The sequence below is a fragment of the Bufo gargarizans genome, chromosome 1 (genome assembly GCF_014858855.1).
Source record: "Bufo gargarizans isolate SCDJY-AF-19 chromosome 1, ASM1485885v1, whole genome shotgun sequence".
In the NCBI taxonomy this organism is placed as follows: Eukaryota; Metazoa; Chordata; class Amphibia; order Anura; family Bufonidae; genus Bufo; species Bufo gargarizans.
Window position 1 is genome coordinate 100,606,573 of NC_058080.1, and position 27,789 is coordinate 100,634,361.

Consider the following 27,789-nt stretch of genomic DNA (forward strand, 5'->3'; position numbering starts at 1 on the left):
AAAAGACACATAAGACTCCCTTTGAAAACCGGTAATACAGTTGTGAGATGGTAATCCATAAATCATCAGGCAGCCTTTAAAGAGTCTCTGTAGTAAGACTCGAGAGGCAATGTCAAAAGAAAGGACACAAAGCCTAATGCCACGCTACATCTTGTGCTGAAAAAAAGAAAGACTGGATCTAATTAATGAAACCAAATTATACATTATGCAAAAATAATAATCTCGATAAAATATTGTAATCCGCATGGAAGCTCAACACCTCAGGGCTTTGTGATTAAACTGAGACTTGTCCTATTCTCGAAGGCACATTCTAAGAGAAGATAACTGCATTTGGTTATGCGATTCTAAAAACCATTGCCTGCTTTCTTCCAGCAGAAGATGCTTGCATGATGTAGCGGTAAGATAAAAAGCAACACACAACATAATAGAGAACACCACTGACCACATTGATGGGTCTATTAACGAGAGCCATTTATGTTCATGTCCGAGTTGTGCTGCCTCAACCGTTGCTACGTTTCAGAGGTTAATGTCGAACCTCGTCATTATCCTTCCTGTTTAAATTTGTTTGGGAAGATATGAAGTGATCCACAAGCCAACATTCAAGACAGCCTTGGAAAGGACTCAAGTATTTTGGAAACCGATAGACAAATGTAGCTTTAATATTTTTTTTATAATGGGTGATTGTTTCTATTCAGTGCCTGATGACAGGTCTGGCACACAAATCAAAGAATTCCTGTGCACTCCTATTATCTTACGAGATGTACAGTGTAATACTACTCTGTAACGTCAAACATTCTTCAAGTGTCTACCCACTGACATACTATAAAAAGGCACGCTGATGTATTCCATTAAGCTTATTGATCGAGGGAAATAAATTTCAGTATCAAATCGGGATCCTCCATCTAGAAGCATATGGAGAATCGTAATCATTCAGTGTGCACTCACAATGATGTAGAAATGTACCTCTATTTTGGAGGTACGTATTAATGATACACTCTCACTAATGGAAATCTGTACAGTCAGCTGAACTTATTTCAGTGGGGTTTCCCATCAATCACAGTAAGGCCAAGAATCCCAACACACGCTTTCCTTCTTTCCTTGCTTTTATTTGATGCATATCAGTACAGGACAAGTTTCAGCCCTTCCCAAGCCTTTTTCAACTTTGATTTGAAGGACACTATGTGCCTTCATTCTTAGCTATGGTTCAGTATACTACGGGGACTCGCCTCCCAAGTGCCAACCACTGGATCCTTGCGCCATCAAACAGCAGAGAACTTGAAGGAAAAAATGCCTAAGGGACCTAAAGATCGACAGGGATCTCAGAGGTCAGATCCAAACGGATCATAATCTTGGGGTAGGGAAGAAGTATAACCTTGTGGGACATTTACAGTATATTGATAGGATATTTCAGAAATGTCTGAAAGCTGCAGGTTGTACCTCTGGGATCCTCTCCTATCTCAAGAATGGGACCCTGAAGTGAACAGCAAGCTGCACATGCATAGCCACCCACCACTCGCTGGGCACATTTATGCCATTAATATCAAAGATGGGACAACCCCTTTAGCTTCCTCTCTGTATGAACTGTTAGCATGGTAAAAAGACCCACTTAACAGTCTTTGTCAGACCAAGGAGGAGTGAGGGGTGATGACTCAATTACAGTACCTTAACTTCTCTATGATATCCCAGTAATGTGACTGGCCAGGATTTTTCACATTACACCAATCAATATACTGCTCCTCTACTTGCGTGTTCCTCTAGGCCTATCAAGAAGAGGACAATAGAGCAGTCATTCTGTCAGCTATCCCCGTCCTCTGCCTACTATTCTAATAAGGAATACCTAAACCTTATCCTGTGAAGCAGAGTAATAAATTGAGATTACTCCATTTATTACTCCATTGAGAACTTTTACTGACACAGAAGGACAATATTTTGTTAAAAATTGAGCTTAATAAAACATGCCCCTTTCTGATGGAAGTGCCCCTTTAAAGCATACAAACGCCTGTGTTGTTCTGGTTTTGCTTTGGGGTAATCTGTAATTATTTTTGTGCTCCAGTGCTTTTATGTCTACTACGTATTTCTTTTGTCTACTGTACAATTAAACTTATGAATTATAGATTATGGAGCACATTATATGTAGAATTTCTGCAAAACAGAGCACAGCTGAAACAAATATAGAGGTGCAATGCAGCAGTCCAAATGTATCAAGCATACCATGCACTGTAATGGATTATGAGAAACAAACCTGAGCAAAATCAGAGCCATAAAGCGAAACCCATAGCCATTCAGTGCACCTCTGTATTCCTCTGATCACATACTGATTCTATAGAACTATGCAATGTTCCATATTGCAAGTCCCCCCCCCAAAAGCAATATCACCATAATACAGGGCATACATACGGTGGGACGTCCTATGCCGATACCTCAGATACACCATGTGTTCCAGAACATTCTATGTGTACAAAGCTCTGTATAAAGCCCAAACTTCATGAAGATATGATGGAAGGTTTCAGAAAACCATTATCTTCAGACTGATCATAATTATGACAGAACTGATCAAGACTGATGCAAACTGGTGCACTTTTGAGGTTCGCACGTTCAAGTAACTATCTACTCCACCAACTCCTTCATGGACCAGGCAACCTAAAATAATGGACTTGATGTCCCCTTTCGGTCCCTTAAGAGGTTCTGCAGTATCTGGCACGTGCCTTAGAAAGTGTACTACCTCTATATGCTGCAGAATCTTATAATACAATACAAGCCTCAGCTGAATGACAAAGAGGTTCTGCAGCAGCAGATTTCTGTAACAGAAGCCATGCCGTAGTATACATTTCTCTACAATAACAGATATCACCTAAGAGTTTCCTGGCTTTTATTGCCTCAGAGCTCCTCTGTGAATAATTTCTATTTATCCAGGATCAAAAAATCCTGCTGATTGTAGAACTATGTAATAGCTCTATAACTCCTATCTAGCTAATGGTCATGTATACAGCGGCGTAACCCATATGTTTTACTTGGCGAGATGACTTCAGAAGCCAAAGGCAACATTACACAAAGAATATGTATAATGGAACATAAAAAGCTCTGTCTGCATAACAAACGGTATTTTACAGATTTACTTAACGTTTAATTTTGCAAATTCAAGTTCCTTTGTAGCTCAGTGCTACTTAGCCCTGTGATCTTTTTATGGCCTCCTTTGGCAGGCTGTGATGGTTACAGCTCATGTAATACAATAATTGCATGCAGGCTCTCCGCTTATTAATTTAGTGTAGTCTCTCAGCTGCACTTACTTCCGCTCGCAAATTACCGCTAGTGAGTCACTGATGGCCCCTATTATTAATAACTGCGCTGATATGAGAAGGACATTATTTTCTGTAAATGTCATGTTATCAGAGCAGGGAAACCAGATCTATAGTCATACAGGCTCTGTATATTCCTGTCGGTGTGCAACGTGCAGGAAACAGGCATCCAATATTTTATACATTTTTGTCACAAGAATGGGGGGGGGGGGTCATTATTTTTTGCACTTTTAATCCAATACTATGGCCTGAACAATTCTTTCATACCCGACCAATATGTCTTATAGGGTGAATACAAGTTACACAGTGGGAAATCTTTGTAGGGGCAGGCTCCGCGGGCCAAGACCACATTTCTTTGATACAGTAAAACACAAAATGATGGGACATATTTACACAATCCTACAGAATCCTGGCACTGTGCCACATGGGTTTTCCCTTTTTTTTTAATTTATCATCCAGACAGCAGTACCTGTGGAGAGATCCATACTCCCCTGCTCCTTGGCACTCTATTCTTCACTACCCTACCAGTCACACATGTAAACTGCTTGCATCATCCAGGTCACGTGTGCCTCTGCAACTAGTGACTGGTCTCAATGGTGATGTGTCCCCATGTGACTCAGTAGTGATGTGCCGATGAGGGAGACATCACCACTGAGGCCAGTCATTGGCTGCAGTGATGCATATGACCCTATCCTAGCACAAATTGAAAGACAAGGGCCAGAAGTCTAGTGAAGAGAGCACAGGAGCCACAAAGCCACTGTGGAGGGGAGCAGGTGAGTATACATTTCTCCACAGGTACCACTGTCTAGGTGGTAAATTAAAAAAACTGGATAACCCTTTTAAATGCCCTAACTGCCAAGTCCTAACACATAAGGATGTGTCCTGATATTCATGAGGGCCCGGCTCTTCCCACCACCTGCGCTTACTGCAGCAGATGGGAGGGAAGAGCAGGGAATTCATGATTATCAGGACTAATCAGTATGAACTAGAACTGTTCACTTCAAGACTGTAGTAAAACAGTGAGGGGAATTAAAGGGGTTGTGTCACTTCAGCAAATAGCATTTATTATGTAAAGAAAGTTAATACCAGGCACTTACTAATGTATTGTGATTGTCCATATTGTCTATTTGCTGGCTGGATTTTTTTTTCCATCACATTATACACGGCTTATATCCAGGGATTATGACCATCCTGCAATCCAGAAGCAGTGGCCGTGCATCTATTCCTATAGCGTGCAAGCATGGCCACCACTGGATTACAGGGTGGTCGTAACCCCAGGATACAAGCAGCATATAATGCATGGAAAAATGAATCAAGCCAGCAAAGGAGGCAATATGAACAATCACAGTACATTAGGGTTCATGCACACACAAATAGCGGTCCGCAATGCACAGGCACCGGCCTTGTGCCTGCCGCTTGCGGATGCGGAACCCATTCACTTGAATGGGTCTGTGATCCACAATATTCAGTCCACACTGCAAAAAAAATAGAACATGTTCTATGTTTTTGCGGTGCGAAAGGACAGACAGGAATCCCACTGAAAGCGCTCTGTAGTGCTTCTGTGGGCTTCCGCTCTGTCCCTCGCATCTTGTGGACCCATTCAAGTGAATCGTCCACATCCGTGTTACGGAGTGCACATGGCCGTTGCCCGTATATATCGCGAAGCTGATTTTGCGGGCCGCAATACGGGCATGGGCCCTTAGTAAGTGCATAATAAATGCCATTTGCTGAAGTGAAACAACCCCTTTAAAGAAAACCCGGCATTTTGCTAAGGGGATCTGTCAATAATTTAATGTAATTTTTTAGGGCGTCAATGGCTTGCATATGGATACCTGATTATTTGGACTTCTTTGAACAGTCAGTTCTGCACATGTTTGCTGATAAGCAATAAATGGGTATATTCCCAATACACTAACACTAAACTATTTTGCAATCAGCTGCTGGGCATTTCCATACAAATCCTCCCTTCTTATGACAATGGCATTTTGTACGGGTGACCACATTATACACACATGCACTAGCAGTGATCACGGGTAGTTATTCTAAGCAACTAACTCATCTGTGAAGAGAAGTGCCAAGATGGTTCTGTGGTCAGTGCAATATTGGGGAGTACAAGGTCCAAAGGCATACGTGGCCATATGGAAAAAATGAAGATATGTTGGCCACCGCTACAGTCATATCTGCTTTCATTTTACAATATGCCTAAGAAAAATAAGAGTTCATATCTGATTGCTCAAGTTTTCTCCATCTTTTCCTCAATGTCTAGGTGAAATTAAGATATAAAATTGTATTGGGACCATGTGTGGACATGTATTTGCAATAATATATTATTATAATTCGTTAAAAGATTAATAAGAATAAAATGTGGGCTACTTTAAGTAAAAGCTGGAAGGGTTGTGGTACTGTCTGATATTTCTGGGATTTCCAGACATTTGACTGCGGGTGTTCAATTTAAAGCTGGATCTATTGCAGGTAATATATTAAGGAGCACCATTATACACTGTAATGAGCTAGTAGGATCTAACTAAGGAGAGTGGAATTTGAATTCATTTCATAAGTCTACTGATTCCTCAAAGAGCAGGAATACATTAAAACCCTCTTAGGCTCTAAAGCCTACTGCTTCCTACACCAGAAAATGTAATCTTCCATTTCCTCTGAATTGTAGAGCAGAGAAAAGACAAAAAATATATGTTACTTCTACAAAAATATAAAATTTTCAGTACAAGTTCTTATTTAAGATTAAGCAAAGAAGGAAGAAAATGGACTCCTACCATAGCGCCCAAAAGAAAAAAGTTCATCTGTTAAGTTAGATACAGAAAGGTATACAACTAATCACCAGTTTACAGAGAAGACAGAAGAAGGGCCCCATTATTTCCACCACCAAAGGGTAAGCTTACTACTAGTTCACCGAGAAGAAAGAGGGGAGGTCAAGAAGTACCGTGCGGCAGAAACACTTAGGCCTACTACTTACTCCCAGAGCAGCTTGGTAGGCGATTTCCGGTGGGAATGTAAATGCAGGGCCACTAACTACAGGGCTGCTCGGGGGTGGGGTCACAATAAGCCCTGTAGTACTGATATGGACCTGACAGAAATAAGACAGAAGAACACCATTAAATATACTGATTATGCTACAGCAGGCTTTTTTCACTTTATGGAAATCTGCTTAATCAGCAGCCGTAAAATCAAAAAGAAATAATAATAATAATTCTTTAAGGGTCTGTTCATTGTGTCAAATCCATGGTTGCCAAACAGATTTTTTTTTTCTTTTCTTTTTCTGGGAAATTTTTCTAAAAATCATGGACAGCCAACATTTTTATGGACACATAGAAAAATCTAAATAAATCATGAAGATCATTAGTAATATTTGTCTATAGCATACTGACTGTAATGAACACGTTACCTGCAATTACTGTGAGCTGTATGACGATAATTATAATCACAATTATAAATCACAAGCTCCCCCAGCTTCAAAAATATCATATCAACTTAAGGCACTGGAAAAACATATGTGCCTGGTGAGAAACATAGTGTGATACTGAGATTTAGTTTAAAACCAACCTTTTCTATACAGTACAGACCAAAAGTTTGGACCTTCTCATTTAAAGAGTTTTCTTTATTTTCATGACTATGAAAATTGTAGATTCACACTGAAAGCATCAAAACTATGAATTAACACATGTGGAATTATATACTTATCAAAAAAGTATGTAACAACTGAAAATATGTCATATTCTAGGTTCTTCAAAGTAGCCACCTTTTGCTTTGATTACTGCTTTGCACACTCTTGGCATTCTCTTGATGAACTTCAAGAGGTAGTCACCTGAAATGGTCTTCCAACAGTCTTGAAGGAGTTCCCAGAGATGCTTAGCACTTGTTGGCCCTTTTGCCTTCACTCTGCGGTCCAGCTCACCCCAAACCATCTCAATTGGGTTCAGGTCCGGTGACTGTGGAGGCCAGGTCATCTGGCGCAGCACCCCATCACTCTCCTTCATGGTCAAATAGCCCTTACACAGCCTGGAGGTGTGTTTGGGGTCACTGTCCTGTTGAAAAATAAATGATGGTCCAACTAAACGCGGATGGAATAGCATGCCGCTGCAAGATGCTGTGGTAGCCATGCTGGTTCAGTATGCCTTCAATTTTGAATAAATCCCCAACAGTGTCACCAGCAAAGCACCCCCACACCATCACACCTCCTCCTCCATGCTTCACGGTGGGAACCAGGCATGTAGAGTCCATCCGTCTAATGTCCATTTCTTGTGTTCTTTAGCCAAAACAAGTGTCTTCTGCTTGTTGCCTGTCCTTAGCAGTGGTTTCCTAGCAGATATTCTACCATGAAGGCCTGATTCACACAGTCTCCTCTAACAGTTGTTCTAGAGATGTGTCTGCTGCTAGAACTCTTTGTGGCATTGACCTGGTCTCTAATCTGAGCTGCTGTTAACCTGCGATTTCTGAGGCTGGTGACTCGGATGAACTTATACTCCGCAGCAGAGGTGACTCTTGGTCTTCCTTTCCTGGGGCGGTCCGCATGTGAGCCAGTTTCTTTGTAGTGCTTGATGGTTTTTGTGACTGCACTTGGGGACACTTTCAAAGTTTTCCCAATTTTTCGGAATGACTGACCTTCATTTCTTAAAGTAATGATGGCCACTCGTTTTTCTTTACTTAGCTGCTTTTTTCTTGCCATAATACAAATTCTAACAGTCTATTCAGTAGGACTATCAGCTGTGTATCCACCTGACTTCTCCACAACGCAACTGATGGTCCCAACCCCATTTATAAGGCAAGAAATCCCACTTATTAAACCTGACAGGGCACACCTGTGAAGTGAAAACCATTTCAGGTGACTACCTCTTGAAGCTCATCAAGAGAATGCCAAGAGTGTGCAAAGCAGTAATCAAAGCAAAAGGTGGCTACTTTGAAGAACCTAGAATATGACATATTTTCAGTTGTTTCACACTTTTTTGTTATGTATATAATTCCACATGTGTTAATTCATAGTTTTGATGCCTTCAGTGTGAATCTACAATTTTCATAGTCATAAAAATAAAGAAAACTCTTTGAATGAGAAGGTGTGTCCAAACTTTTGGTCTGTACTGTATATCTATACATGTGTAATAAATGGAAGATGTCTGCCTGTACAACTTACAAAGAAGTCAGAAAGAGCAGCACAGCAAAAAGCTATAATATAGCTGGCTGCAGGCCTCACAAGCCTGGACTCCAAAAGCTTCAGTCACACTAATTGCAGAGGGAAGAAGCAGCACTCCAAAATTCTTAAAGAAAATCCAGTGATCTATTCTCCCAAAGAGAAGCTACGTTTCAGTCCCTCTATGGAACCATTCTCAAGCGTCAACTACATGTCCTAACGAAAGTATATATACAAAGCAAAGTTGCTACACACAATTCATCAAATAATAAAGTGATACAGTGCATATGTAAAGTGCTAAGTGCGTATACACACAAACAGTATAGATGATTCACCTGTATAGAGTTATACTTGGTACTATATATTATTGTACAAGCCCACCTGTTATTAATAATTCAAAAGGGTCAAGCTCCTCTAATACTGCTATTATTGCTCACTACCACATTTTCAATATTTTTGCACCCCGGCTGCACCTTTGTACCCCTTATATTCTTAGAAGATTAGTGTACTATACTGTTTATGTGTATATATGCACTTTATATATGCACTGTATCCCTTTATTGGTTGATTTACTGTAAAACTGATTGATCATGTGTAGCGCATTGATTAGTATACTTCCACTAGCACATGTATTTAAAAAAGGAAATGGTTCCATAGAGGGAGTGAAACGTTGCTGCTCACTTGTAGATTGTAAGCCCTCGCGAGCAGGGTCCTCTCTCCTTCTGTAAAAGTTTGTAACTCTTCTTGTTCATGCTTATTGCAGTTTTGACACTGCCCATTAGGTCTAATAGTATGTCAACACTTTCTGTTCTGTACAGGTAACTTTTTTTAGTAGCCATCACATTATCATCACTGACAGGTTAACCATGACAGATAACACCTCTGTATACATAAGGCTGGGTTCAAATATGTGTTTGAACTCAAGCAGTCTGTTGCGGCGGAGTTCATATAGTTTGATACTGTCGCACACCACTGGATCCCCATTGACTAGAATAGGATCCGATGGGGATCCAGCTGCTTTCCAGCATATATCATGGCTTTCGGCATGCAGCCTTTTCTGTCTGGCCAAAAGATGGCATATAGCCTGAAATCGACCGTGTACCCTTTGGATCTTATTATAGTCAATGGAGATTTGGCGGTTTGTGGCAGTGATTCAGTGAATAAGGACTTGACTGTGTTACTTTCTTGGCATTCAGTTCATTCCCTTATAGTTACCTGCTGCCTCCATAAAAAATATATATGCTGACTTTGGGAACTTGTTAATTCCCATTCTTGAAAACAATTCCTTACGCAGACCATTTATCACTGTGTGAGTCACTGTTTTCCATGTCCTCATATGCTGCGCTCACTACAGGATAATAAATTCCCATCAAGTTATAAGCTAGTCTAATGGACAAGACACGGAAGCGAGGGATGACTCATCTACAATAATCCCCTCACATGAGGGAAATGCTGTTACACACAATTATCTTCTCTATGGTTATCTTTTTGCGAAAGATAACCATCCCCATATATTACCATCATGGGGCACTACAAATGTTGCCTCTCTGAAGGGTCAAGTAATTTTATCTTAAATAATCCCTCGTCTATGAGCCACTGAAGAGTGTCTACAAAGAGTGCCCTCCTACGATGGAGGATCGGGCATATCTATGTATTACATGGACTACCCATTGAACACTGTGTACCGTTTCATTTCCCCTGAGGTGGCACTGCAGGGGACAGAACATCTACTGAGATATTCCTACACAGATTACAGCTGATTGTTGGTGGTCTCTACAGTCAGGTACCATGTGATCATATAACCACTTGAGTACTCCAAGCAGTAAACCCCTGTAATCATTATTATCACTGAATAAAAAAATTAAAACGACCCTCCGGTTCAAGAAAAGAAAAAACAAACACCATGACCTCCTTTTCAATCTCTTTTAGTTGAAAATCTGATAATTCTTGGACTCTGCTTCTGCCATCCAAGATGGCCGCACCACTTCCCAGATTAACTCATGCACGCTGTGCTTCGGTAGCCCTAGACACATCCTACTTGCTTAGTTCTGCTTTCTGAGGTATCCGAGGGGAAGCAGGAAGTGTCTTGGACCATCGAATGCACAGTATGCGTCAGATAGTCTGAGAAGTGGTGCGGCCATCATGTCTAATGCTGTGGATTTCCATGTCTGATTTCACTTGTTGCAACGCATAGGCTGTAATCCATGTTAAATCAGCTGCAAAATCTGCTACAAAACACAAGCAGCACTTTCTATCAGTAAATGTTCAGTAGTTATATTTTTTCCACGGCTGTCCTGCTTCAAGAAAGAACATGAGTAAAAGGTTGTGGAGGGAGCTGGTGGAGCAGTATAATCAGTGGGGGGAGCTGGTGGAGCAGTATAATCAGTGGGGGGAGCTGGTGGAGCAGTATATTCAGTGGGGGGAGCTGGTGGAGCAGTATAATCAGTGGGGGGAGCTGGTGGAGCAGTATAATCAGTGGGGGGGGGGGAGCTGGTGGAGCAGTATAATCAGTGGGGGGAGCTGGTGGAGCAGTATAATCAGTGGGGGGAGCTGGTGGAGCAGTATAATCAGTGGGGGGAGCTGGTGGAGCAGTATAATCAGTGGGGGGAGCTGGTGGAGCAGTATAATCAGTGGGGGGAGCTGGTGGAGCAGTATATTCAGTGGGGGGAGCTGGTGGAGCAGTATAATCAGTGGGGGGAGCTGGTGGAGCAGTATAATCAGTGGGAGGAGCTGGTGGAGCAGTATAATCAGTGGGGGGAGCTGGTGGAGCAGTATAATCAGTGGGGGGAGCTGGTGGAGCAGTATAATCAGTGGGCGGAGCTGGTGGAGCAGTATAATCAGTGGCGGGAGCTGGTGGAGCAGTATAATCAGTGGGTGGAGCTGTATAATCAGTAGGGGGAGCTGGTGGAGCAGTATAATCAGTGGAGGGAGCTGGTGGAGCAGTATAATCAGTGGGGGGAGCTGGGGGAGCAGTATAATCAGTGGGGGGAGCTGGTGGAGCAGTATAATCAGTGGGTGGAGCTGTATAATCAGTAGGGGGAGCTGGTGGAGCAGTATAATCAGTGGAGGGAGCTGGTGGAGCAGTATAATCAGTGGGGGAGCTGGTGGAGCAGTATAATCAGTGGGGGGAGCTGGTGGAGCAGTATAATCAGTGGGGGGAGCTGAGGGGGCAGTATAATCAGTGGGGGAGCTGGTGGAGCAGTATAATCAGTGGGGGGAGCTGGTGGAGCAGTATAATCAGTGGGGGGAGCTGGTGGAGCAGTATAATCAGTGGGGGGAGCTGAGGGGGCAGTATAATCAGTGGGGGAGTTGGTAGAGCGGTATATTCAGTGGGGGAGTCGGTGGAACGGTATAATCAGTGGTGGGAGTTGGCGGAGAAGAAAAATCAGTGGAGGAAGTTGGTGGAGCAGTATATTCAGTGGGGATAGTTGCCAGAGAAGAAAAATCTGTGGGGGGAGTTGGTGGAGCAGTATAATCAGCGTGGGTGTCAATGGAACAGTATAATCATTGGGAAGGTTGGTAGAACAGTATAATCAATGGGGGGAGTTGGTGGAGAAGAAAAACAAGGTCTACCTTATGTTAGCAGTTGAAGGAAATTCAGTTCAGCGGCATAGAGAATATGACATTTTTTCTGCAGGAAGATGTGTATTACTAGGTGATGCCTTCCTCACCTGAGAAGGAGCACTGCAGGACAGGCCGGAGAGCTCACTTATTCTGGCAGCAGCTGTGGGGTTGCTGGAGCTGATGAGCACAGGAGGACTGATCTCCATGGAATGACGGTTCTGTACAGACTGCGATGACTTGTTCGACATGGTCAGAGAGGTAAAAGAGTGACGTTTTTTGGTGTTCTTCTTGGTATCTGTGTGCTTTTGGGAAGAGCTGCTATGTGCTGTCCCAGAAGTTCCTTCCCCAGAGTCCACTCCCGAGGGCTTGTCTAACTCGATGAGTTGCTTAGCTGCTGAATTAAACTGAAAACAGATATGATTTACAGTTAGAAGGTTTATATTTTATTTCTGCTCCAAAAAAGATTTTAAAATAATAGAAGACAGTGGTGGTGGTGCAGTGGAGCTTCTAATTCTTGAAATAATGTTATGGTCGACATTCCCTGCTGACAGATCAGCAGGATCAAAACAGATGGTGTGAGCAGACAGACTCCAAAGTCATCATGCAACATTTCGGCTATGGTAGCCATTCCCTGCTTACTTGAAGAGGACTTGTCAGCTCTCCTGACATGTCTGCTTTAGTGAATACCTTTATTCTCCATGAACTTACAATTCTGGAGCATCTCTACCTTATGCCATTGCTGTTATTACTCTGGAAACTGTATAAATACTCACAAGTGGGTGTTACTATTAATGCTGAAAGTAGAGCGTATCCTTATACAGTCAAAGTTAACAGTAACACCCACTTGCCAATTTAATAATGCATAAATTAACAACCCAAATACTATTCCTCCCAGAGGAATATGCTTCATAAATGTCTATGGTAAAGAGATTTATTCTTCAAACGCTAAAGTTCTCAGCATTCCATCTAAGCTAGTTGGAGTGGGATCTTCTCTGATCCCAGATCTTACTGGCAAAACCTCACTCCACCATCCCCATCTGCACTTCCCGTTTCCACCACTTCCCTTATGATGTCCGGTGATTCTTTCTACCTTCTTATTATTTGTGGAGCACCCTAGTTTTTGATTATTCGTATTAGAAAACTTCAGTAAATACAATGCATGCAGAGAATTTCTCAGTCAAGCGAGTCACAAATCAGTTCAGGAGCTCCAATCTTGTTACTCCTGGAGCAACTTTATTGGAGCATGATAGAAAGGTGTAGCTTCTTGCTCTAATATAGTATGGAGTCTTGGTCATGGGATACATTCTGCAACATGACGCTCCTGAAACAAAAGATACTTTTCAATCAAAAAAAATTCTCTGTAGCTCACAGCCTGATGTAGGTGAACAATTAAGCAAAGTGAGAACGATTACCCTTGAGTTCTATCACTTTTCCTTTAGGCTGGATTTTCCATTTAATTAAGATATTTGTTTATCTCTTGAATGTTTTTTTACAAAATGAGGTTCCTGGGCAAAGACAAGTAATCCTATACACATGAGACCGCTTGGATCCAGGTTCCAGGTCTTTAGCTAATTCTTGGAGGCGCTCTAGAAAAATGGCTACAAAACACAACCATATGTCCCCTTATCTACTTAATTAGCCACACGTGCGTGATAAAATATTAAGACGCCTAGGGTTATTTAGCAGACAACAAGTGAATTTTCGATGGTAGAAACCTCTATCAAGAATGAACTGGAACAGTTTAATCCAGGAACTGACAAAATAACAAGTGACACTGCATGTGATCATGGTAATTTAATGAGGCCAACCTCAAAAAGCTACATCATCACAGATCATCAGCCAGCAGAACCACTGGCAAGAGTCTTTCCTTGTAATCTGTGGGACTTTGCAAATTGATTGTTTCCAGTTGATCATAATTAATTGGGAAAGTTTAATGGATGATAAAAAATTTTTCCTCCAGAGAATTTTCTCTATTTAGGATTTTGCACCTACTGGTTGGCCACAGCCACATGCAAACAGTGCAACTGCGGCTCAGACTGTATATGGATTAACCCTGCCCATAGGGTAAGGTTTTCTTTTTAGCAAAAATCAATAAAAGTGTTATTTAAACAAAGGCCAAAAAATAATAATAATAAAGAATCTCAGGCAATAAATGCCTGTGGCCAATGCAACCAAATGGTCATTGATTCACAAAAAATTATTTAAACAAAAATCAAGTGATAATTGTTCCCCATGCTCTGACATAATAATATAAAAGTGAGACCCAGCAGTCTAGGAGACCGGTTACTAAGGTCTATTTCTTATGAAGATAATCATATAACCTCTTAGACCTTATTGATGACATGTTTCATGTAGGACCCCAGTATCATTTCCTCTGGTTAATCCTAGCCGACACAGTACAAAGGTACTGCCCCCCATTCCTTCCGTTCTGCCCTTGTAAATGTCATTTACCACTTCATTTCTGGCATCTGTCTAAGAAGAGTAAAGATGTCAGTACCTACTACAGGGGATGACTACCTGCTATGTACTTTTAGCAGATAGTGCTGCTTAATAGCTGACAGCTAAGTTACAGAATGTCCATGGGGGTCCGAAGCACCCTTCCTGTCATCATCCTTTAATGTCTGCAGCTCGGCCTCCTTAGATTGGCTGCTCAGTATAATTACAAGCCCATCACATATTAACCAGGAAGTCAGTGTATGGAGAAGTGATTTCTATCACAGCAGACGTAAAATGACTATAAAGTACCGATTGCAGAACCACTAGTGACATAAGGATGATTACCAGTTAATACTACATTCATACATACTGAGGAAAAGACGTCTTTATAATAGGGAGTCTGGAGGATTGCTTTAAAAATAAAGTGGTAAAACTAATATTTTCCCTTTTTTATATTCATAGAAGGGCCTTAACGAAGTATAATACTGAAAATCATTCCGGTGAACATCTGCTCTCAGCAGGAGAATAGTTTCTTCATAAATGAAATAAATCGTCCAAAGGTTACAACTGCTGAGCAAATCACCTCTCAGCCGAGGGACCATCACCGACAATAGAAAAGGACAGCGAGTACTTGCCAAGGTTTTGCAGGTTTCACATTCAGCCCATTCCAGCTTACTTCACCCCTCCTTCCACTTGAAAAAAAAAGTTTTATTGGGGCAATTACTTTCCTAATACAAGTAATAATGCTTTTAGTTTATTTTGGCTCACAAAGCATTAAATAAGGTGGAAAAGCTCCGCTTAGAGGAATTACACTCACTCCATATGTGCAACCTGCTAGACAGCAACGTTTGGTCCTGTATGAATTTAATAAGCAAAGTCCAGATGTCTAAAAAACCATTTGATTTTACTTAACTCACTGCAGTACAATTTATCACTAATAGGGGAGTACAGAGTGAGTGCTCGTCAGAAATACTGTACACATTGCATCCTGCATGTGTCTGACAGTGCCTGGAATAACACCTAGCCATACTGTTCATATACGCTGATGGCCAAAACGGAGAGATATCTGAAGTCATGTGTAGCATGAATGGGCCCGTGCTATGCAGACAACAACAGAAGGGTTCATTAAACTGTTGACAGTACTAGGTAGGGGCTGGGGATAGCAGTACAAACATATCTTTTGAGGAACTTTACTGAAGATGAGTAGTGTGAATATGAAGTTGTATTCTTCCAAATTCTGCTCTTATAAGTGCACTGGAGGTGGAGCTCTATGCATTGAGCTGCTTCACAGCCCCTCCCCTCTGTTCTGAGTTAAAGCTGTATCATCCAACCAGGAGGAGACCATTACAGCAGTCACCCAAACCGGAAGGAAGGGCTATAAATCAGTAACTGCACTTGCAGTGTGTGGTAGAATAAAACTGACAGGCGGGGACGGGGACGAGCCTCCCTAGTGTCAACTGCAATGCTAGGGAGGCTCGTCCCTGCCTGCAATTGGCTGCTCCCTCCCAACACCAGATGTTTTCATCTATGTACAGGGAGAAACAGCAGCGGCGGTGCGGGGACCAGGAGCGGCAAGGGGAGCGGGGTAAGTATGTTCCCTCTGAGGGGCCCGGCACATGGGGGGCTGTTGTATGATGTTGGATAACCTGCTTTATTACCCTGCACCACCACGGATATGTAAAAAGCTGGCCATAATCTCATAAATTATGCGGATCAGATGCAGACCAAAAAGATGGTCTTGTGAATGCATCCTAGCGGGGTTAATATTCATTTTTTTGGTGGATAACGTTGACATTTACAAAACTACAAGTATTCAGTCCCTAAGGCAAAATCATGGGAACATGTGAATTGGTATACATAAGTTTTCCCATACAACTTACTGAATGGACAAATTCAGCATAAATCCCATGTGCTTTGCACATAACAAATCTGTATACACGGCTTGTCACCACCGTATCAGGGAGAATTCTGTCAATCAAGGGTGCAGTAATAAATAATATGTTTGGCCATATGTATACATAGCAGACACACTGTAAAAATCATCGTGACTGTCACCTACTGCTCTCACTCCTCACACAGGGGCATATTCGCTACTGAAAACGGGACGGTTTTTGGTGCAATTTGCAGAGAATGGTATAAACAAAATAAAAAAAGAAGAGGTGTGACGAAGGGAATGTTTAAATGCGCCAAACAACGCACCACAATTTTTTTTAGTCAAACTAAGCCAACTTATACGTGGCGGTAAAAGACTACACAGTCTAAAAGGTGAGTCAACTAGCAGGAGCTACTGTGACAAACCTGCGCAGTTTAGGGCTGTTTGGTCTACGTTGACACTGTTCTTGCAGAATTAACAATCTGCTTCCTCGCTGTCTCCTCAGTTAGTGACAAAAATACCAAGTTCTGAAACCGCGACAAAATTTCTGTGCACGGACAATTTTTATTTTTTGGGACAAGCGAAAACCTTTTTTTTGCTCATGGACAGAATTCTGGTGCAGGATTTAAGATACTCCAAATTTACAAAGTTCAATGCGCTAGAATAGTAAATATATCCTGAATCCATATTGTTAGACAATGCAAAGTGCGACACTATTAGTAAATCTGCCCCACTCAGAACCCTGACAACCCATTAATAATGATATAAGACAACTTTGGTGACCTACCGTATTTTCTTCTCTTTCTACATCAGACTATGGCAGGTGACACTATCCATATATACAGATATAATAAAGAATTGTGGCACCCTCTATAGAAGGACCAATTATTTTTAATATGCAGTTCTTGAGCAGCAGTAAAATCTGTCATGTAACATGGCGTGTAATATAGTGCCTGGTGAATATACTAAATGGATCAGTTTAATTGGGATATAGGAAAGATTTACCATACCTGCCATCAAATTCTTGGTTTCAGCCTTTTTTTAAAGTGGAAACAAATTGCTCAAAGAGCTTTATTTACACTGTTATAGATGAATATATATTTTTTATTCCCTCCATTTAAAGGGAACCTGTCACCACACAATGCGGTGCAGTCTGCGTGCAGCATGTTATAGAGCAGGAGGAGCGCTATAGATATATTGTGGAGGTCCCACATGACGTTTCAATCATTGCCCGCAGTGGAACCTTACTTCGCTCCACTGCAATAGATTCCAATGTATTTTCCAAGGCAGTAACATTCACTAAAGTGCATACATTTGTCAGTGTATAGTGAATACTCACAGTCTGTCCAGTACAAAAAGTGCTTTCATTCCCTTTTATTCTACCCTTTATATACAAAAATGGCTGCCATTGAAACAAGAATGCTGAGGCTTTCCCTATCCCACCCCATACAACATTTCAGGGGTCACACCCCATTACGCATGCACATGGATGGAGCTGGTCACTGCACTGCTATCCCCACTCACTTCAGTGGGACCAGGGCTACAGCAGACGGAGCTGTGTGGTTCTGGCGCCGACTTCCAGTGCAGGTGCTACTGAATAATAGCTAATTGTGCCAATAAAGACAGACTATCCTGTGGACAACCCCATTAAAGCTAATTCATCAATCTGATTTTGTTCATTACATTGAGACTAAAAACGTATAAGCTTCTTGTAAAGAGCCACAAATGCAGGTACGAAGACATGGACTGCGCATTTACATGTTATACACGGATTTATTGCTGCTAAACAAAATCTAAGCTAATCACTTCAGGTTTTCTGTTCTGTCATAGGAACAGAAAACCGAAAAATGGTGGATTGCCAGAAATGTCATGTACCGGGCACCACTGACTTATAATCATTATTTTGTGCTGTGCTACTTTTTCAAAAATTTATGATGAAATTTGCAACAAATCTTCCAATATGGGTGTGAAGAAAAAGAACAGTGGAGGTGAGAAGCTACATTTACATGCAACAATCACCTCCACTGTATGGGGACGAACGATAGCTACTGCTGCTCACTTGTCCTCATATAGATTCATTGTTTTTGGGCAGCAGATCACTGTTTACACCGCACAATCTGCTGCCCAGCAATGATGCTTTTTGCTTCCTCATCGGGTGAAATGAGGCACCTTAAGGGTACTTTCGCACTTGCGGTTTTCTTTTCCGGTATAGAGTTCCGTCACAGGGGCTCTAGAACTGATCAGACATATCCCCATGCATTCTAAATGGAGAGTAATCCGTTCAGGATGCATCAGGATGTCTTCAGTTCAGTCGTTTTGACTGATCAGGCAAAAGAGAAAACCGTAGCATGCTGTTTTATCTCCGGCAAAAAAAACTGAAGACTTGCCTGAATGCGTCCTTTCGGTCTGCGCAAGCGCAGACTGAAAAAAAAGGTGAAAAAAATAAATGCTGGATCCGTTTTTCCGGATGAAACAGGAAAGACGGATCCAGCATTTCAATGCATTTTTTCGACTGATCAGGCATTTTTAAGACTGGTAAGGATCCTGATCAGTCTTACTAATGCCATCAGTTGGCATACATTTTGCCTGATCCGGCAGGCAGTTACGGCGACGGGACTGCTTGCCGGATCTCTCTGTCGCAAGTGTGAAAGTACCCTTACATGCGTTCATACTAATGTCCATTCCCGATAATTGGCCCAGCAACTGCCCCGTATAAATCCGTCTAAAGGGGGCACACTATACGTAGAATATACATTTCCCTCAAGTGATTGGACAGTTCCCCACCACACCTACTTTACTATTGCCCCCTGATCAGGCAGTTACAGGGTGCCAAATTAGTTCTCAGAATCTAATCAGTGACTTCTTCTGATAGGTCTGTTTAGTAACTACCTTGCACTGAACAACAATTCTGGAGCATCTATCCTTAGGCCTCTTTCACACGAACATGGCAGATTGGCTCCGGATGCGTTCAGTGAAACTCGCACCATTTTGCAAGCAAGTTCAGTCAGTTTTGTCTGCAATTGCGTTCAGTTTTTTCCGTGCGGATGCAATGCATTTTGATGTGTTTTTCAAGCTGAAGGTTTACAAACAACATCTCCTAGCAACCATCAGTGAAAAACGCATTGCATCCGCACTTGCTTCCGGATGCAATGCGATTTTCACGCAGCCCCATTCACTTCTATGGGGCCAGGGCTGCGTGAAAAATGCAGAATATAGAACCTGCTGCGTTTTTCACGCAATGCAGAACTGAACGTCACGCATTGCACCCGCGTGGAAAACTTGCATGTGTGAAAGGGGCCTTATGACTCTATGATGTTCCTTTATTATTCTCACTAGAAGTTATGAATGAATTACTAGCACTCTGCAATGAAGGTCCAGATGGGTGCTGCCTGTTGGGGTGTGTCCCTGCACAGTCTGACACTGGCAGCACTGATTCGATAATGTCAGATTGTGTAGGGACACACTCACAACTGGGTAACACCCATCTGGACCTTGACTGCAAATTGCTAGCAATTCATAATGGCAAACAGGCACATCAGGATTGGGATATATGGACATGATATAGGGGGAAGGTGGGGTCCTGTAGTGAGGAAAAACTAAGAAACGCTCTGCAATAGACACTCCCATTCTGAAGAACTTGAGCCACCCTTATATTACAATGACGACCAACACCTTCCCTGTCTAGGTCAGCTGATCGTCCTCCAAGTCACCTTCTGAAAGGGGTTGTCTATGATAAGACAACTTCTTTAAAGGGCTCTCTCTTACCAACTGTCCCTCCATGTCACACAGCCCTGTTTGTGGTCACTACCACGCGGGCAATATAAAACAGGTAGAAAACATACAAGAACAAACTAAAGTGAGTCATGAGAGGTAGGCTTGGGGGGATTAAGAACCTTTCTTTACCATAGTGACTAATTTGGGGAAAATTCAAATGAAATAAGATATCTCAGCTGTGAACGTATACATCGTGCATCGCCGTCACACAAATACCACAAAATCATCTGTGCTTATAGGAAAACCTGCCAATATGGTGACTTATGAGGAAAATATGACTACGAGCATAGGTCACAGCAAAGTGAACACTTTGCAGACCTTGAAAAAACAAAGACTGTCTGTTCTAACATAGCTTCACGATGACAATCTAAGGGAATTCACTGAAATAATTGTGGCAACCATGAGCAGGAAACTTGCAATGACTTCAACATACTCCAAGAATGAGGCAGACAAGACGGCACATGTACTTTATTAATGGAGTCAAAACTAATAAGCTCTAAGTACACCGACAGACAGAAATGGTCATGCTCTGAGGTCACGTGAAAACAGGGTTCATGACTTGTTCCTAGAAACCAATTCATTTTTCTATTATCCTGGGTGTATCACTTACCTCCACATAGGAAATCGGGAAAATTCCTATTTTGTCTCCCAGCATTCCTTCTGCCCAGTTTTCGTCCACTCTGCGGATCACCGTGAGAATGTCATCCTGTAGAGACACATGAAATATCGTTATATTTGGGGGCTGCAGATATCTGACATAATGTCACAGCACAATCCATATGGGCCCGGTAAAGAGCTACACAGAAGTGTGAGGGAACTAGAAGCTGGTAATCCATACACCTATAATGAGGTTCACATGTGCTCCAGTCTTCGAGATTTCTCTAGTTCCACTGGTCTTAGGTTTCTAACAGGTTGGGAATCCAGGAATGCTCGAATACTGAAATTCTCCTTGGGTGAAAGTGCGGAAGGCGCAAATCTGCTCACAAATCTCTTCCTTTGGACGGAAAATATTTAGTCCCAAGGTTAACCCTACAGAAAGATTTAGTCTTCCCTCGGCACATAAATTATTCACTCTCACCAGAAAGGTGAGAAACGTATTGAGTCGCATTTATGTGAAGCGGCACGCTTAAGCAATTGCCACATGCTGGTATATGTAGAGCTTGGCAGCTGAAATTGCTCAATAATACTTTGCAAACACTGTGAAGAATACCTTCAATTATACTAACAAAATACAATAAAAAAAAGCAAATATATATGGAATATGCACTATACACTATATACACTGTGAAGTATACCTTCTGTAGAAATGAGCGAATTTCATGTTATGAAATTCGTTCACACTTCGTTTGGTGGTAAAAGCAGAAATGCGTTATGGAGTCTGTTACCACGGACCAGAACGCAATTCTATGACGGCATGCATAACGGAATGCCTTTAGAGGCATTCCGTTATTCATTCCGTCACAATAGAAATATATGGGCTGCCTAACGCATCCGTCCCATTTCCGTTATGCAGGGGAGTCCTCTCTAACCTTCTGCTATAGTAATAAAATACAATAAAAGAAAAAGAAAAAAACATATGGAATAAGCACTATTGGGGCCCACCGCAACCAATCACATTCTACCTTTCTTTTTCCAAAGGAGAAGTCAAAAATGAAAGGTTTAATCTGATTGGTTGCTATGGACAACTACGCCAGTTACACTTTCTACCAGTTTGAAAAATGAACCCATGTACAGTACAGACCAAAAGTTTGGACACACCTTCTCATTCGAAGAGTTTTCTTTATTTTCATGACTATGAAAATTGTAGATTCACACTGAAGGCATCAAAACTATGAATTAACCATGTGGAATTATATACATAACAAAAAAGTGTGAAACAACTGAAAATATGTCATATTCTAGGTTCTTCAAATTAGCACCCTTTTGCTTTGATTACTGCTTTGCACACTCTTGGCATTCTCTTGATGAGCTTCAAGAGGTAGTCACCTAAAATGGTTTTCACTTCACAGGTGTGCCCTGTCAGGTTTAATAAGTGCGATTTCTTGCCTCATAAATGGGGTTGGGACCATCAGTTGCGTTGTGGAGAAGTCAGGTGGATACACAGCTGATAGTCCTACTAAATAGACTGTTAGAATTTGTATTATGGCAAGAAAAAAGCAGCTAAGTAAAGAAAAACGAGTGGCCATTATTACTTTTAAGGGCTTCTGTCAGCCCACTAAACCGTTTTTTTTTGTTTTGTTTACTAATAATCCCTATACTGCGAGCTCCCTATACATACGTTAAATAGTCATTTTGGTTCAGTAGAATTTGATAAAAAGCTATTTTTAAAATATGCAAATTACCTTGCTACCAGCAAGTAGGGCGGCTACTTGCTGGTAGCAGCCGCATCCTCCGATCCTAATGAGTCCAAATTTGAGATCTTTGGTTCCAACCACCGTGTCTTTGTGCGACACAGAAAAGGTGAACGGATGGACTCTACATGCCTGGTTCCCACCGTGAAGCATGGAGGAGGAGGAGGAGGAGGAGGTGTGATGGTGTGGGGGTGCTTTGCTGGTGACACTGTTGGGGATTTATTCAAAATTGAAGGCATACTGAACCAGCATGGCTACCACAGCATCTTGCAGCGGCATGCTATTCCATCCAGTTTGCTTTTAGTTGGACCATCATTTATTTTTCAATATGACAATGACCCCAAACACACCTCCAGGCTGTGTAAGGGCTATTTGACCATGAATGAGAGTGATGGGGTGCTGCGCCAGATGACCTGGCCTCCACAGTCACTGGACCTGAACCCAATCGAGATGGTTTGGGGTGAGCTGGACCGCAGAGGGAAGGCAAAAGGGCCAACAAGGGCTAAGCATCTCTGGGAACTCCTTCAAGACTGTTGGAAGACCATTTCAGGTGACTACCTCTTGTAGCTCATCAAGAGAATGCCAAGAGTGTGCAAAGCAGTAGTCAAAGCAAAATGTGGCTACTTTGAAGAACCTAGAATATGACATATTTTCAGTTGTTTCACACTTTTTTGTTATGTATATAATTCCACATGTGTTAATTCATAGTTTTGATGCCTTCAGTGTGAATCTACAATTTTCATAGTCATGAAAATAAAGAAAACTCTTTGAATGAGAAGGTGTGTCCAAACTTTTGGTCTGTACTGTATAATATATATATATATATATATATATATATATACACCTTTAGCTATACTGATAAAATACAATACAACTAAGGCTACTTTCACACTAGCGTTCGATCGGATCCGTTCATATTAATGCAGACGGTGGCTCCGTTCAGAACGGATCCGTCTGCATTATCACTTAGAAAAATTTTCTAAGTGTGAAAGTAGCCTGAGCGGATCCGTTCAGACTTTACATTGAAAGTCAATGGGGGACGGATCCGCTTGAAGATTGAGCCATATGGTGTCATCTTCAAGCGGATCCGTCCCTATTGACTTCCATTATAAGTCGGAACGGATCCGCTCGCCTCCGCACGGCCAGGCGGACACCCGAACGCTGCTTGCAGCGTTCAGGTGTCCGCTCACTGAGCGGAGCGGAGGCTGAACGCTGGCAGGCGGATGCATTCTCAGTGGATCCGCCTCCACTCAGAATGCATTAGGGCCAGACGGCTGCGTTCAGGGCCGCTTGTGAGCCCCTTCAAACGGAGCTCACGAGCGGACACCTGAACGCAGGTGTGAAAGGAGCCTAAAAGGATAAACATACAGAAGAAGCATTATATACACTATATACATTGTAAAGTATACCTTCAGCTATACTAATAAAATACAATAAAACTAAAACATATGGCAGAAGCACTATATACTATACACAGTTTGAACTATACCTATTAACCATACTAATAAAATACAATAAAACTAAAAGAAAAAACATATGGAAGAAGAACTATATACTGTGCAACAAATATAGCTAGACTGCTTCACACTAAGGCTAAGTGGCCTTTCATATTCATCAATACAGATCGGTAGAATTTGAAGATGGCCAATGATGTAGAGAGTATGGTATTAATAGTAAGAAAACTTAAGAATCAGGCTACTTTCACACTAGTGTTTTTGCCTGATCTCGCAGGGTTTAGCGAAAAAGCTTCCATTACTGATAATACAACCGTCTGCATCCGTTATGAACGGATCCGGTTATATTATCTTTAACATAGCCAAGACAGATCCGTCATGAACTCTATTGAAAGTCAATGGGAGACGGATCCATTTTCTATTGTGTCAGAGAAAATGGATCCCTCCCCATTGACTTGCATTGTGGGTCATGACGGATTGGTTTTTCTCCACATCCAAAGAGGGAAAGCAAACTGCAGCATGCTGCGGTTTGTTCTCCGGTATGAGAACAGAATGCATTTTGGAGCATTCCGTTCTGTGCAGTTACGTTTTGCCCCCATTGACAATGAATGGGGACAAAACGGAAGCGCTAGTGTGAAAGTAGCCTAAGCACATTAACCATTCAAATACCAAGTTGCCTCAGCACCTATGCTTCTGCAGTGCCTTGCCAGTCTTAGTTTTCTAGGCTGTACCAAGGATGTGCTGTACTCGACCCATCACAGAGGCAGCCAATCAGGAGCCGCTTAGAATGTAATGACTGCAGTGGTCAGTGGATGGCAGCCACAGTCTTGTATGGAAAATCTTCAATGTGAATGATTACATACAGGTGTTAGAGCATTGCAGAGTGATTGACACGGGAACTGCAAGGGATCTGACGGTTGAGAAAAGGCCAATTCGTTATTTTTAGCTCAATGCATGTCAGGCAGAGATTTCTGAAAGGTTGGAAAATCCCCTCAAAGGAATTACCATCTCTATGTCTACAGGTCTAGAACCATCCAGTTCTGAAATCTATTGCGATGGTCAAATGGTTACTTTATTGTAAGCTTAGAAGAGAAAATGTGGGACATTATAATAATATTTCTCACTGTACAAACTATCTTACATTCACATGTTGGCAAATATCTATTCTATTGATCTTTTCCCAGTGATCTTTACGTTTATGGCTAGCTTAAAGGAGTTCCTATAATGCCATAATGATTTTTTTTTATCTGACCAGAGTACCCCAAACAATGCATAGTTTTGCCCCATATACCTATTTTCCAGGTCAGCACTTTCTTTCCCCTGATCTCAGCATCACTGCAAGATGTTTACATGCGGAACTTCCTGTTTTCATCCTCCTCCTGATGGGGTTGATAATCAAACTCAGCTCTGTAATGTTTTTCAGGGCTTGCTTCGCAGTCGACACGGTTCTCTCTGCAGTAGTCATGCCCCTACACCTCTCCTCTCCATGGTAGCTAGGCGGAGCAAGCCCTGTGAAACTTTACAGAGCAAAGCACGCGAGGGTTGGTTAGAAGAGCTGAAGAAAATAGGAAGTTCTGCCTGTAAACATCCAGCCAGGATGAGGTGATGCTGAGAACAGCAACAGAAAGGGCTTATATGAAAAACAGGCATATGGGCCAAAATATGAAGTATCCAGGGTACTGCATGCTCAGAAAAAAGTATCATTATGGGACCGGAGTGGCATTTTCCCACTTAAAAGCCAGCACAAGGATGTTGCTACAAGAGTAGAGTAGACACTGCCTGAACTTCTTCTGAAGCTGCCTGATGGCAAATCAAAGCCACATGCACACGACATGATCTCACTGGTGACACGTGCCAACTGGGTCAACTGAACAATATTCACCATGTGGAATAAACGCAATGCTGATCTGCCAAACTCCCTAATAGGCTCTAATGTAGCCCATTTCATCCAGTTTAGTCACATGAATTGGTTGCTTGGGTTCATACATGAATAAATGAAAGGTCTTCAGAGTGCAAAGCAAATCTGCTAACATGCTTATGACAAACAGATTACAATTCAGCATTCACTATGTAATTAACTATTCTGGATTCTTATATTTCTCTTTCAATACTAGAGATACTTTAAAAAGGTAATAAATAATGAAGAAGGCCACAACTCACTATATTAGAGTGCTCTACAATCTAATCAGTAGCTTTAGATTAAAAAAAAAAATGGTTTTCCTCTGCATGCTTTCTTGCAATAATAATGCCTCATGCATACGAAAAATTCTAATTGTACTGCACCTGCCGCAGTGTGGTACAACATCCTCACTGCACTCCATCTGCAGCAGTGTGGTACAACATCCTCACTGCACTCCATCTGCCACAGCATGGTACAACATCCTCACTGCACTCCATCTGCCACAGCGTGGTACAACATCCTCACTGCACTCCATCTGCCACAGTGTGGTACAACATCCTCACTGCACTCCATCTGCAGCAGTGTGGTACAACATCCTCACTGCACTCCATCTGCAGCAGTGTGATACAACATCCTCACTGCACTCCATCTGCAGCAGTGTGGTACAACATCCTCACTGCACTCCATCTGCCGCAGTGTGGTACAACATCCTCACTGCACTCCATCTGCCACAGTGTGGTACAACATCCTCACTGCACTCCATCTGCAGCAGTGTGGTACAACATCCTCACTGCACTCCATCTGCAGCAGTGTGGTACAACATCCTCACTGCACTCCATCTGCAGCAGTGTGGTACAACATCCTCACTGCACTCCATCTGCAGCAGTGTGGTACAACATCCTCACTGCACTCCATCTGCAGCAGTGTGGTACAACATCCTCACTGCACTCCATCTGCAACAGCGTGGTACAACATCCTCACTGCACTCCATCTGCAGCAGTGTGGCACAACATCCTCACTTCACTATATCTGCCACAGTGTGGTACAACATCCTCACTGCACTCCATCTGCCGCAGTGTGGAGCAACATCCTCACTGCACTCCATCTGCCGCAGTGTGGTACAACATCCTCACTGCACTCCATCTGCCACAGTGTGGTACAACATCCTCACTTCACTATATCTGCCGCAGTGTGGCACAACATCCTCACTGCACTCCATCTGCAGCAGTGTGGTACAACATCCTCACAGCACTCCATCTGCCGCAGTGTGGAGCAACATCCTCACTGCACTCCATCTGCCGCAGTGTGGTACAACATCCTCACTTCACTATATCTGCCGCAGTGTGGCACAACATCCTCACTGCACTCCATCTGCAGCAGTGTGGCACAACATCCTCACTTCACTATATCTGCCACAGTGTGGTACAACATCCTCACTGCACTCCATCTGCCGCAGTGTGGAGCAACATCCTCACTGCACTCCATCTGCCGCAGTGTGGTACAACATTCTCACTTCACTATATCTGCCGCAGTGTGGCACAACATCCTCACTGCACTCCATCTGCCGCAATGTGGTACAACAATCCTCACTGCACTCCATCTGCCGCAGCGTGGTACAACATCCTCACTGCACTCCATCTGCAGCAGTGTGGTACAACATCCTCACTGCACTCCATCTGCCGCAGTGTGGTACAACATCCTCACTGCACTCCATCTGCCACAGTGTGGTACAACATCCTCACTTCACTATATCTGCCGCAGTGTGGCACAACATCCTCACTGCACTCCATCTGCAGCAGTGTGGTACAACATCCTCACAGCACTCCATCTGCCGCAGTGTGGAGCAACATCCTCACTGCACTCCATCTGCCGCAGTGTGGTACAACATCCTCACTTCACTATATCTGCCGCAGTGTGGCACAACATCCTCACTGCACTCCATCTGCAGCAGTGTGGCACAACATCCTCACTGCACTCCATCTGCAGCAGTGTGGTACAACA

General features: G+C 42.5%; 1 protein-coding gene across 2 annotated transcripts in view; it reads right to left on the reverse strand.

Moving 5' to 3' along the window:
* Positions 1 to 27,789, reverse strand: part of SH3RF1 (SH3 domain containing ring finger 1) — a 144,239-nt gene that overhangs the window by 23,239 nt on the left and 93,211 nt on the right. The window contains exons 4-6 of one of the 2 annotated variants that reach the window (XM_044286396.1): positions 20,694 to 20,789; positions 12,108 to 12,404; positions 6,268 to 6,378 (exon numbers count right to left, since the gene is read on the reverse strand). In XM_044286396.1, coding sequence (XP_044142331.1) covers positions 6,268 to 6,378; positions 12,108 to 12,404; positions 20,694 to 20,789 — 504 coding nt within the window. The remainder of the gene's footprint in view (positions 1 to 6,267; positions 6,379 to 12,107; positions 12,405 to 20,693; positions 20,790 to 27,789) is intronic. The other variant, XM_044286475.1, reaches the window with a different exon arrangement.